This window comes from Musca autumnalis, unplaced genomic scaffold (assembly GCF_047663935.1).
Source record: "Musca autumnalis isolate F117 unplaced genomic scaffold, ASM4766393v1 scaffold_5, whole genome shotgun sequence".
Classification (NCBI taxonomy): Eukaryota; Metazoa; Arthropoda; class Insecta; order Diptera; family Muscidae; genus Musca; species Musca autumnalis.
This window is the reverse complement of record NW_027412088.1, coordinates 94463978-94477243: the sequence shown is the minus strand read 5'-3', so window position 1 is coordinate 94477243 and position 13266 is coordinate 94463978. Positions and strand designations below refer to the sequence as shown.

Genomic DNA, 13266 nt, shown 5'->3' with positions numbered 1-13266 from the left:
TGGCCACTTACGAATTTTACAAAATCGAAAATTTTTTATTGGCTCATTTTAAAGATAAGATACAAAAGAATATGTTGCAAAAAGTTTCGAGTTGAACGGACAATTACACTGTGCAACATTTTAAGGTGATCTTGTGCAAACAATTCAAACTGAGGATTTTTTGAAAGTACAGACCCAAACGACAAGAAACCCTAGTTGGATTTTGTTGTGTCAGATCCAGCTAGGATTTTATGGCCCCATCTAAACATGGTTAAATATTGAGTTTTTAAAGAAATTCGGGCCTATATCTCTGAAACCAATGCGAATCTTCTTCTGACCTCTGAAGCAAATTTGTAGATAAGGACAAGAATAAAATATTTGGAGAAATAATGAACTCGAAAAACTACATTTATTGCCTCAAATTTCAAAATATATGCAAAAATTCCACAATTTTTATACATTTCGCACCGTATCTCCAAAACCGTTAATTTTTTCTGAATATTTTCTTTTGAAAAAATATTCCCTAGAATGTAGTACACAACTCTTCAGAACATGTCATTGTTGTAAAATGCCTGTATGCCGTTGTTTTCGGTACACTTTTCACCGACGATTTAATAAAAATGTCAATAATGTAGTGAAATCCGAAATGCGAGAATAAACTCTTGGTGTGAACTGTGTTTGAAATACGTGTTTTAAAAGATATGATGCAAAATACCGCTGAAACAACATGAAGTAAGCATTTTAAAGTTTCAGAATGTTCTAAAGAATTGTTGAGAACTTTATTTGGAAAATTTTTGCAAAAGGTTACTTGGTTCAACTCCTAATAGTTTAGCCGATACTGACCAGAATTTCAGCAATTATGTAAAATTTTCTATATTTTATAGATTTTGATGCCCTAGATGGAGTTTTTCTTATGTGGTTTTTTCAAAAGATAAGTTCTACTAGTTTAGGGCTACAATGTTGCTAAAGACAGCAAGGCCAAATTCCTATTCGTTTCTGAGATAAAGACCTGATAAATGCAAAATAGTGTAGATTTAGCCCGGTTTAGATGAGACCATAAAATCCGAACTGGATCTGACAGGACAAAACCCTACTAGGGTTTTTGTAGCCTAAATATGTACTTTCAAAAAATGCATACTAGAAGTTGTTTGCATTTTTAAAAATCCATATTTTTAATTCCGTTTCGCTTAAGTACAAGATTATTAGGTGTGTTTAGACCGCCTACTAAGGTCATTTGCCAGAACAATGTGCAATATTTTTCAACAAAAAAAAAAATCCGAAAGTAGCTCAAGCTATGGTCTATCAGATAAAAACAAAATCTTCTAAAAACTTGGTAGATTTCTTGTACAAAAATCATGAAAAATGTAATTTTACGTGCTCAATAAGTGGTCATAACCCCTTAAAATATATAATTTATTTTTAGTTAATTATGAAGAAAATAATAAATGCTGTTAGGTACTTACATCACGAATTTCTTTGATTTTCTGGCCACCTTTGCCGATAATACAGCCGGCTAAACTCTGATGTATGAGTAGACGAACATCGTATTCATTATCACGCTACAATGAAAATTATACAACAACATAGTTATTACAAACAAATACATATACATACAAAATAATAAGGTTTAACAGAGAATAACATTTGATGTCTATGTAGAATTTGCTTAATCACTGGGAGTCCTGAAACTTGTAGCTAGTCACCGGAAATACAGAAACCCACTTTAATGTTGTGGTCAAAAAAGTATACCTCAGCTTTTTGGCTTATGTGCCTATAGTGGTTTTAGACCTCACATGTGCTAAGGTGAAGCCCATTTAGACAATTTATTTTTTCGATCTAGCCATGGCTGTCCATCTGTCTGGCTGGCTGGTGCGCACAATATCCTCGAAGCGAATATCCGAGGAATATCACATCGGCATCAACCACACTCAAACTTTGGTGAGATGCAATAGATGTCGACAGTGGGTACATCTCAGGGATTGTTCTGGACTAGTCCATGCGAGGGAATATATTGCTACATGCTGCATGAACACAGCCCCAGTGAGTTGTTGTCGTCATCAGAATACGTGACTCCCCCGCAGTCCCCCAACACCAGCCACACACGCAGCACTTAACACCAGCCGTTGTTGTTTCAATCCCTGAAATGCATCCTTTTTTAATTTAATTGCAATAGACTCCGAGGTAAGATCATGAGTCGGAAGAATTTCAGGGTCGCGGCGATGCAGAAAACCAAACTCAACTGCAGCTTACAGAGTTGTGATGGATACAACTTGCTGAGGAAAAATCGCACCATCCTAATCCTATTGCACCAGCCTGTTCAATACATACCTATCTCGTTTGAGCCTGATCCTAATGACCCGTACATAGAATGTATAAGGGTAGCAGTTAGATGTGGAACTGTCGAGGTAGAGTTGCTGAACGTATACACCCCGCTGGTAAACAGCTGTATTTCAGGTTACAAGCCCAGCATTAGACCGATTTTGGTAGGTCATAACCGTCTGGTCCTGGGGGAATTTAATGCGCATCATGAGCTGTGGCATTCGGTCCTCTGAAACAACCAGAGGGGTATAGTGCTGATGAACATATTACTGACTCTACTTTTTGCACGGTCATTGAAGACGCCCCTACCAGAATTATTGGAGAGTGTCAGACATAACTATCGTGTCACTTGGTCTGACAAATGACGTCACCGGGCAGCCCTTCGTTTCTTTCACTTGGATCGGACCATCTCCCGATAATTGTCTTCATCAGAAGACCGTCCGATTTCATCACTTCTGAACGCCACACTTTCATCAATCACGGGAAAGCTAATTGGCAGAGTTTAGAGAGTTCACTAATCACCTCTTCAGAGATTTGCCCAACCATTCTGATGTTCGGGTAGCAGAAAGGACGTTCCGAGAAATCATCATTGCGGCAGCCGCTCGGCTTATACCAGTAGTGTCGAATACCCGAAGTGAGACAGAACTTCCCAGCATGTGCCAACTCCAGTGAACACAGTGTCAGGGAGCTGACACAGGAAGTTAACAGGTTGGTCGGTGAGCATAATCGAAACAAGTGGTTAAATCATCTGAATTGTTGCAACATTGGAGCAAGACTAAGTTAATTTGGGGTCAACGGTTAAGTTACTCTCGATCCCCGAAAAGTAGGAAGATAGGATCTCAGTCAAGTTCGGTGACCTTACGCTGACTGATCCGAAGAGATGCGCAAGTTATTTTAATCGACAGTTTGTCGAGCACCCCGTGATTGACAGGGCGAAGATAAAAGTACTACGTCGCATTAGAACTCTTCCTGTCGAGGATGAACCACCACAGTTTACAATGGATGATGTTGTGAATGCCATCAGGAACGCTAAATCATCCAAAGCATTGGGCGATGATGGTATCTCCATGGTAATGCTGAAACAGCTGGATGTGCCGGGAGTGGAGAGAGTATCTCACTAAAGTTCTCAACTTGTCGCTAGCCAACGTTATTGTTCCCAAAGTCTTTAAAATGGGCAGGGTTGACCCGCTACTAAAGCCAGGCAAGGATACCAGCCGAAGTGAATCGTACAGGCCGATTTCGCTTTTGTCGTCCGTAGCAAAGACCCTTGAGGCCTTAGTCCTCCCAGCGTCAAAAATAGCTATCCAGTTGCCGGTCATCAGTATGGATTCCGTAAGCAGCAAAGCACGACATCGCCCCACATATTAGTTGAGGATTCATACAGAGCAAGCCCTGTGATAGAACAGTGATGGGCCAGTCGTATGTGGAATTCAGGAACAAGAAGCCAAGGAGGGGTGATATCTCTAGAAACTGGATATCTCTACCTCTCCGGTATTTCGCCCCATCCAGATGGCATTGAGATCGTAACAAATGCGGATGATACTACGATCTTGGAATCAGGTATCTTTTCCCTCATGACATTTGTGAAAGGCTGAACTCCTATTTGACCGATCTTACCACCTTTTTCCACGCGAGGAATATGCAGATATCTGCCACTAAATCTTCGGTCACTCTGTTCACCACATGGACGGCGCAGGTGAGAAAAGGCGTTGAATGTCGTGGTCGATGGTAGCAAAATTCCGACCACAAACTACCACACAATACTAAGGGTCACAATCTACAGCACGATCTCGCCACAGCTATGTGCGACAAGCTGAGATGTAGGAACAAGGTCCTCAAGCAGGCAGCACTTGGGGTGTAGATAAAGAAACCTTGTTTACCACATAGAACGCGATTGGTCGGTCGGTCTGTGGTAAGCAATGCGGCGCCAGTTTGGTCCCGAATTTATGTGATACGTAATGGGAAAGAGATTCAAACTTGTCAGAATGCCGCCCTGTGAACAGCAACAGGGTGCCTCCTCATGTCTTCAGTGGACCATCTACATGACGAGGCAAAGATTTTTTCAGTACAGCAACATAATGAGATGCTTTTCTTGCAGTACTTGCTTGGGTGATACCTTGAGAGCCATCCTAATCACCATATAGTGGATAAGAACGGATTCAATAACCAACGATCGTGTGAATGTGGTCCTCGGAGAACATCCCCGATCTATCACAGCTGAGGACCATCAGTAGCCACGAAAAACTAGAGTAGTTTTGGCTCAACAGAATTCCTATAGGGCATGTCATCTGCTCAGCATGCACAGGCCCGCACAATAAACTGCACCTTTTCAAATGCCCTGCCAAACCTACTCAATAAACTCTAGTATTTCTGTGGTTACATCCACTCGAAACCGCCACATTCCTATAACTGGAGGTAGACCCAGAGCCAGATTGAGCAGAAGAACGAACACACAAACATGCAATAATAAAAAAATTGTACCGTCGTAACTAGGGCCGCATACACAACACGTGGCATGGGCGTAGCCAGGAATAGCAAATGTTATTTGGTGGTAGAAATGCATCCTTGGGCCTCTATCTCACGGTATATAAACATGTCGATCTCGCATTATCCATGCACGGCATATTTTTCTCCGGGACAACAGCCGATTTTGGGCGACACTCAAGACCTTCGTTTTCTGGCGAGTGCCGGTCACGATTGAATTCATTAAACCAGTTTTTCATAGTCCTGTACCGACACACAAAGATTTAATTTGATCGATGCACTCTTGCCTTGATTATCCACGTCGAAAATTGTGAAAAATTCTTGGACGAAAATGTGTACAAGTAAATTCCATTTTTTGTTTTGTTTTGCAAAGTGATTTTTTTCAAGTCACTGTAGACAACACATCACATGGTCGTATGTATAACAAACTGAGTACGTCTAGTTTAAAAACTGTCAAACTTTTCAAAAAAATCAAATGGCGCCTGGCAACACGCGATGCAGCCTAGGCCAGTGTAGCCTAGGATTCAAGTGTTCCAATTAATATAATAATTGTTGCACAAACATCCCATATGGTACAAGGGAGGCTTCTCTCATAACAATGAGTGCACCCGATTTATATTAGCTCAATGACATGGGATCTACTACCTATCGCCGGCCCCGAACGGCGTGTCTTACTACACCATTTGTGGAGAAGTTTTTCATGGTTGAGATACTCAGGAAATGTCACCAACATCACAATGAGGTGTATTTTGCAATCGTTGGAAATTTGATGTTGCCTAGCCTGGGAATCAAAGCGCAGACCCTCTGAGTGCAAGGGGCTTTGCACCACTGTGGCACCCATTTCCAATTGAATCCTCCAATATATCGTTGGTGAAAGAAATGTTTGATGTTAAGCAAATAGAGCATATTTTCAGGCGTAATTTTATTTCACGTGCAAATGTTATTCTCTCTCACAAAACTTGGAGCAATAAATTTGCTTTCACTTACCTCTTCATAGTATTTCATCATTTCCGTGATAATTGATATGGTATCATCCAATTCGGCTGATATCAAAATTGTTCTAGAGTCCATTGGAAAATTATGTGGAAAAAGAAGAAAAAATAGTTAAAAATATTATTAGCAAAATAGTAATATATAAACAACAAAAATAATAACAATTGTAAATTACATAGATAGTAAGAAGAAAAAATGGAGTAAAAAGTTAAAAACTTTGTTTTTGTTTTGCTTTTAATTAAAATTACTATTATCCCACAATACATACACACAATTACATTAAGTGGTAGTAAACATTTTGTAAAGGGAAAAGGAGTTTTTCAAGGTCTAAACAAATGGGTTTTCTTGCTTTTTAAACAATGTATGGTGCAATGAACTAAAGTCATGAGAATAAATAAAGACCAAGAAATCTGAGAAGATAAAGTAAAATATATTTACAAAGTAAAAAAGAATAATTTTTCCTTTTTGTTCTTATTTTAGAGATATACATATGTGCATAAAAATTATAATTTAAAAGATGTAGACACACAAACATTTAAGGGGGGAAAAACAGAAACATATAAAACCAGTAACCAAAAGGTCATCATCATCAATGTTAGTTACGACAGACAGACAGACAGGTTGTTTGTTGGTTGGTCAATATCCTTTTCAAGGTAATCATCACTTAAAGTTCAGTACTACCTACACACAACCAAAGGTTGTGTCTCATCATCATCATCATCAATTAGTTGTATTAGTGACATAATAGGTATAACACAAAAAAACAAGGAAGTGGTGGCAGGGCAGATGGGTATATATGTTTGTCCATAAGTTTGAAGGCAAGGTGATGGTGTTAGGGACAATGTACTCCGGTAATTGAACTTAAACTAAATGGTTTTCTGACCGCTCCCATAGATTTGTTGGTTGTTTGGTTGCTTCATTATGGTTAACCACACAATATAAAAATAATAACAAGGAAATGTAAATTCCATATGGAATTGGCTTTATTGCTATGTTAACAATCCAGTTTAGTGACATGTGAGGTGAGTTAATGAACTGAACTAATGAGAGCTTGGAAAATATATGTACATACTAGGTTATGGTAAGTTAGTTCAAAAAGGTAATGTTTCAAATATCGTTACTGGTTTATTCCATAAGAAAAAAGGGGAAGCTAACTACATTATTAAAAATGTTTTCTACAAACTGCTCAGAAAGGACGGGGAGTTCAACCCGATTCTATTTTAGCTCAATGCTATGCAAAATGTCCCTTAAGGACATTTATAGGTAGTGTCAGTAAAGTGTTAACAGGTGGTGCGAAGAGCACCTAAACCCTTCCAAGAAAATAATCTGCAAATTTTCAGACCCCTTACAGAGAAGTTCCGGTTTATACACTGGCGGATGTACTTGGAGAGTACAGGGCTGATATTACAGGCAACAACTAAGGGTTAGCAACCGTAACTGCCAAGAAACTAGACATGAGTTAACGTGGAGCTTTGTGTCAACTAAAGCCGTCTTAGACTTCTTATCTGCAGAGGCGCAGCTCGGATGCCTTGAACAAGTAGATAAGATGTATTTAACATATAGCTAGAAGGAACACATGAGCTCTGTCCTGGCCATAACATTAAAATTGAAAAATAGCTTGGCCAATTTTGGACACTTAAGCTTCCACAGTGAAGTATTTAGGTTGCAGCACCATATTCAGATACGAGAAACAAACATTGAATCGGAAAAATATTTCTGTAAGTGATTTGGGTGCCACCGTGGTGCAGAAGTAAGCATGCACTCAGTATAAAGCAATGATGAACACGAAGAGAGCATTTGTATGCCGAATCCTACGAAAACGTAAAGGCGAGTGCTCATCTTGTGTATCAATGGTGTAAAGCTGGTTTACATTTTCTGAGTATTTCAGCCATGAACACTGGAGGAGGGGATACGCTGATGAAGTGGTTGCATCAGAAGTTACCATCACTTGGTAATAGGAACGCCGACCAGACGATTGTAACCTAAATATTCTATGCCTTATTCACAATAAGAAGAAAAAATGGTTGCAATACGCCCTTTTTTTACAGATACATTGGGCTACAAAAGTCCACCTGGTTCTCTTGAGTAATCTCGAAGATTTGATGAAGGTCTAGTGGATTTTCCTGCTCCAAAGTCACAAAAAAGCCAATATTTCCTTCACTCAATACTCCGGTTATCCACGAAGTCATCTTCTACGAATTAGTCATACCCTAATGCCGGGGAGTTAGGCGAACGCGTACCTATCGCCAAGGTCTGCATTTAGTGTACAAGAAAGGGACGGGATTTTTTAAAGGATATTCTAGTTGAGCAAAGCAGACAATTGTTAGACCTTCAATCAGGGTATTGCTTCTGCCTAGGCGAGGACAATATATCAAATGAGGAACTTGAAATCACTGTCGTCCCATCGACTGTAGTCGTCGATAAACTGCCCTCGGCCTAAAAAAAAAATCCTAAACTTTCTAAATACAGGACCATCGAAAAAAATTGGAAGAATTGAAGCGCTAACCCTTTGAAAGCAGGACCGACAAAACCCCAGGATGACTGCCCATCGGCCGAAGCCGATAAAACTTAACATCCGGGGCAGGACACTATTAGGAAAGCGCTGAAACTTTAAAGAAAGGACCGTCGAAAAACTCGGTATGGCTGTCCATCGGTCCCTGCCGATAGAACTAGCTCCTTCCGAGGCAGGACACTATTCAAGAAGAAAGCTCCACCAAAGGCTTGGTTGAGAATGTCTCCATCGGCTTGAATAGTATCGTAATTCAGTTGGCGAAATAGAAGAGGTGTTACGGTATGTCGATGTACTACCTCAGGGAGAAATGGGGAGATTCAGTCTACCGTAGACGGGACAGCTAACCCGGAAGGAGACGGACAAGGGGTACGCCATCTCGATGTAGTGAAGAATAGTCTGGCTTAGCAAACCAGACAATTGCTGTCCTTCCATAGTACATGGCGGCCCTGGGTCACAATGAGGGTAGTGATTCTTTTGAGGTCGATTGAACGCAATCGTCCCAGCGTCGGCCTCATTACAAAGTGCTAACTCTTTGAAGGAACGTCGAAACCCTCAGAAGGACTATTCCCATTGGCCAAAGCATATAGAACTAACCCTTCGTGGAAGAATTGAACGAGATTGGCAAAAATGCATACGCAAGAAACCCTCGTCCATATCGAGGAGAGCGTGCAGGTTGGTCAGGATCAATCCCAAGATGGTGAGCAAATTCGATAGAAGATACCCTCAGTTGCACAAGGGAAGTTCCGATCTTAACGAGCTCTCTCCGTCATCCCCATGTTCGCAGATGCAAAGTTGAGTTCAACGTCTACATCGACTCAATAGCCCATAAAGGCCACATCGGGACCGATGAGGACTTGACTCAAACCAACATTAGCGATTCATCTCTTTTGACCTCAGCACCTTCTTTAAAGGCAGGTAGATAAATCAGCCCCAAAACAAGCATGCACAAAGCCCTATACCTGGACGGATGTTTTCAACCAATACCAAAACTAAGAGACCGAAAGATACCACTGCCAAAGAAGCCTCACATGCTAACCAATGCCACAAGGTATCTTCCTGGTTACTTCTCACTGTAGCAGTGTTGAAAATTTCACCAAAAGATCGATGGTTCCAAACTGATTCTGAAGGTCTGAGAGATGTAATTTATTGTTAGGCAAAGAGGATCCTACATAGCCAGCGACGTAGCCACAGAAATTTAAGGTGGTCCAATTGACAAAATTTTAAATTGTGGGAGTAAATGTAAAATAATGTCTAAAAATGGTGTCCTGGCTACGGCGGTGTCCCAAACATACGCAGTACGGTAGGGATGCCGCTATATGGGAGTCATGGTTATCTGCTGTGAGAACAAGGAATCCTTGCAATGGCTCCGACTAGCGGCTGTAAGTATGAAGGAGATCCCCTGTAGAAGGGCGTTGTAATCATAGGTGCGCCGGCTTTTGAGGACCTATATTGGCAATACTAGGTAGGTACAATGCTAACCTTCAGAGAGGCTGATGGAAGATGATCATCTACAGCCCGAAGAATGGTGGTGTTTCCATTAGGGTGCTTGAGGACAAACTGCATTTTGGACATTTTGGACTAGGATGGATAAAAGTCCGCCTAGCACAATGGCAGTAAAACACCGTAGGCAGCAGAATATATGCTTCAAAGAAGTCATATTTGGCCAGTGGGCCTTCCGAAATGAATTTCTGTATACGTTTTTGACACTAAAATATTCCGGAGAATGGTAGTCTTGCTATCAGAGTGTCAATATACGACACTCAGAGACAAGAATATCGAAGGAATCGTGAGGGCAAACACAAAAGCCGTAGAAAACCGTAGACAACAACCATTCGCTTAATGCAGATCAATCTGCATCACTGCAAAGTGGCGGCTGCTGAACTTCTTCTAGCCCTCACGAGGTCGGAAGCTGGCATCATTCTAGCATTATTTATGAAAAATAGGGTTGGTGGTCTTAACGATGCCAACTATACTACCTTCGGAATTCGCACAATTATTCTTCAGTTCGAAATATTGAACATTGCTTGTTCCAAAGTGGAGATTAATTGTGTGAACTGCGAAGGTATAGTTGTCATCGCTTAGCCCACCAATACTATTTTTGTATAAAATGACTCTTGGACTAGAACGATGACAACATCAGACTTCGTGAGGGCTAGAAGTTCAGAAGCTTCGGCTTTGCAGTCATGCAGATTGATCAGAATAATGCGAAGGTTATGTTAGCAAAATATACAGTGCACAGTGTGTCCAAAATGGGTTTTTTGTGTCAAAAATCTTTTTTTTCTAAACGGATGAAGATAGAGCTATGAAATTGGGGGATATATTTATCTTTTATTTTGCAGAGTTACAAAAATTAACAGTACTGTTAAATGGGGACTATATCAAAAAAAGGTCATGTTATAGGTACCGTTACTTCAAATATAACGGTACAATCAACGACATTTTCTCTCTTATCTAGCTGGTTTTCTATTACTTCATGTAATTTATTTTTATTTTTATTTTTATTTATATTTTTTTAATTTTTATTTTTATTTATTTATTTATTTTTTTTTTTTTTTTTGAAAAAAAAAAATGTTTTAGCATTTTTGGCACAAAATATTGGATTAGGACACACTGTGCAGTGATTCAGATTGATCTGTATGATGCGAAGTGGTTGCTACCTACGTCTTCCTAGATCAAAATGCAGATTGCCCCCACACGTCTTTACATATTCTTGTAATTCTGTCTCTGATCATCTTCCAGGAGCTTGTCTGGATGTTGGGATTCTGTCTACAGAGTTCATATTGTAAGTATGCGTTCAAGGGTCCACAGGAGGCGTTGGCACCTATGTTTCATACTCATATCCGCTAGTTGAGACCCTTCCCAGAGTACGCCGATGCTATCAACAAGCAGATAACGTATTTTTGTGAAGATAAGCAGCCATCGATTATCACTGATTTTTCCATCAGGGTAACCGTCACTCGAAGTTCGTCTGGAACCATTAGTCTTTTCGTGCACTTTTCAGCGCTGCGACCCGGAAGATACCCTGTGGCATTGGTTAGCTTGTGAGTGACGTCTTTTCGACTCTCGGTATTTTGATAGCATGTAGAGAAGATTGGATGTAGGGAGTACTGGCCTATCTCTCTTCATCCTTGTTCTTTGGTGGAGATTTTTTGGTTTTTGTTGAATTGTTGCAGATTCTGTTTTTGTGAGTTCGAGTTTGGGGTTTTGGCATCAATTTAAAAACATTTATAATCAACTTCGGGATATCCGATCATTCGATCATTGTAGATCACAACTATAGTTAGCATTTGATGTTGGGATATTTCAAGTTGCGGCATTCAATAAGCTTTCTTTAACTGACATATGTATGTATTCTCAGCTCAACTTTAGCATTTGTTGAAGCTTTTACCAAAGCGCCTCTACATACTCTACTGGGGGGAAAGAAATTAGCATTGTTAGTCTACAAGGCAGGCAATACATGTATCACAAAACATAGATATAACCTATTTTCAAGACAACAATATTTCTTAACACTACAAATTTTATATAAGGCAAATAAAATTCGATCCTCTTCTCAGTAAACTTATACCTAAAATTTGTTTGGTTATTTTTGTGGGTTCTTTTGTTTTAATTAAAGGTTATGATGAGATATAATAGAAGTAGAAGAAGAAATATATATTGTATATGTATGTATGAGTGTGAGTTTATATAGTAAGATCTTTACCGTTCGGGGCCTTGGGAATCATCGACAGACACAGTGGCTTTATACTGCTCAACAACAAAGATGGGTGGTAGTTGTAGTGGGGGGTAGTTGTAATATTTTTTTATGGTTGGTAATATTGTTGGTGTTGGTGTAGTTACAGACATTGGTCGTTGATTGATTGATTGGTTGGTTGGTCGGGTCGTAGAGTTAGAGACACAGATTTTGAAACAGATCCACAAGAGAGACAATAGAAGACGTTGTTTGGTGTTTGGTTTGGTGGTCGTTGTGGTGTTCAGGTTTAAGATTTCGGGCATAGTCGGGCATACATATATAATATGGTCATTCAATCCGGGAACCAGATGTTTGGTTTTGGTTTCAGAGAGTTTTATTTTGTTTGGTCAATCATTTGGTGGGGCCGCATAATTTTTCAAAAATTCAATTATTGTTTTGAGACAAACAAATTGTTGTTGCAGTTTAGAGTTTAGAACCACATCAATCAAAATAGGAGGTTCCATGGTCAGTGTGGTTTTGGTTTGATCGGGCACAACAGGTAATACAGGCACAGACGGGAACCAGAATTTTGGTTGGTCGTTTGTTTGGTGAGGTCGGTCAATAATTGAGATTTATTGGATTTAGATTTGGTTCATTTTTAAATTATTTTGAGAGAGGTGGTGGGGGCGAGAAAAAGAGAAAGAGAAAAATTGTTCATTTAATTAATGATTAATTGCAAAGTTGATAAATCTATTATTCTTGTTGTTGTTGTTTTTGTTTATTTCAGTTTAAATGATCTCTCATTTCAAAGATTTATACTAAGAAGAGATGGAGGACTAACTAAAAGTTAAACTACAAACATTTGAAATGGTTCTACAATAAATTATGTGTGTTTTAAACAATAAGACAAATAGATGCAGAGATCCCCCCCAATCCTAATGGCCAAGAAGAGCACAGGGGCGAGTAGCAGCCGAAGCAGCACTAAAGGTTATTTAAAACAAAAAAAGAACTTGAAGTAGTAGATCTTAACGAGTATAAACCAATTTATGATGAAAGAAAGAAATCGAATTGTTTATTTGGAAATTAGAAGAAATGTTAAAGAAGAAGCAATAGCAGACAAATAGATGAATGGATGGTAAGTTACAGAGCAACCCAAGGAATGGTAGAAAAAGGAGGAAATCCCTTAATTACTGTTAAAACCAATTAAACCACATTAAAACTAGTTGAGCAAATAAAATGGTAAATGAAAGGCGGCAGAGAGACAGAGAGGGCGAGAGAGAAATAGATAACCCACAAGAGACAAATG

The 13266-nt window shown here is 39.6% G+C and overlaps 1 protein-coding gene across 6 annotated transcripts in view; it reads right to left on the bottom strand.

The window, feature by feature from the left end:
• HnRNP-K (Heterogeneous nuclear ribonucleoprotein K) overlaps positions 1-13266 on the bottom strand; it is a 190070-nt gene that overhangs the window by 67262 nt on the left and 109542 nt on the right. For 3 of the 6 annotated variants that reach the window (XM_073991383.1, XM_073991384.1, XM_073991386.1), the window contains exons 4-6: positions 11991-12034; positions 5770-5842; positions 1443-1538 (exon numbers count right to left, since the gene is read on the bottom strand). In XM_073991383.1, coding sequence (XP_073847484.1) covers positions 1443-1538; positions 5770-5842; positions 11991-12034 — 213 coding nt within the window. The remainder of the gene's footprint in view (positions 1-1442; positions 1539-5769; positions 5843-11990; positions 12035-13266) is intronic. The other 3 variants (XM_073991388.1, XM_073991387.1, XM_073991389.1) reach the window with 1 other exon arrangement.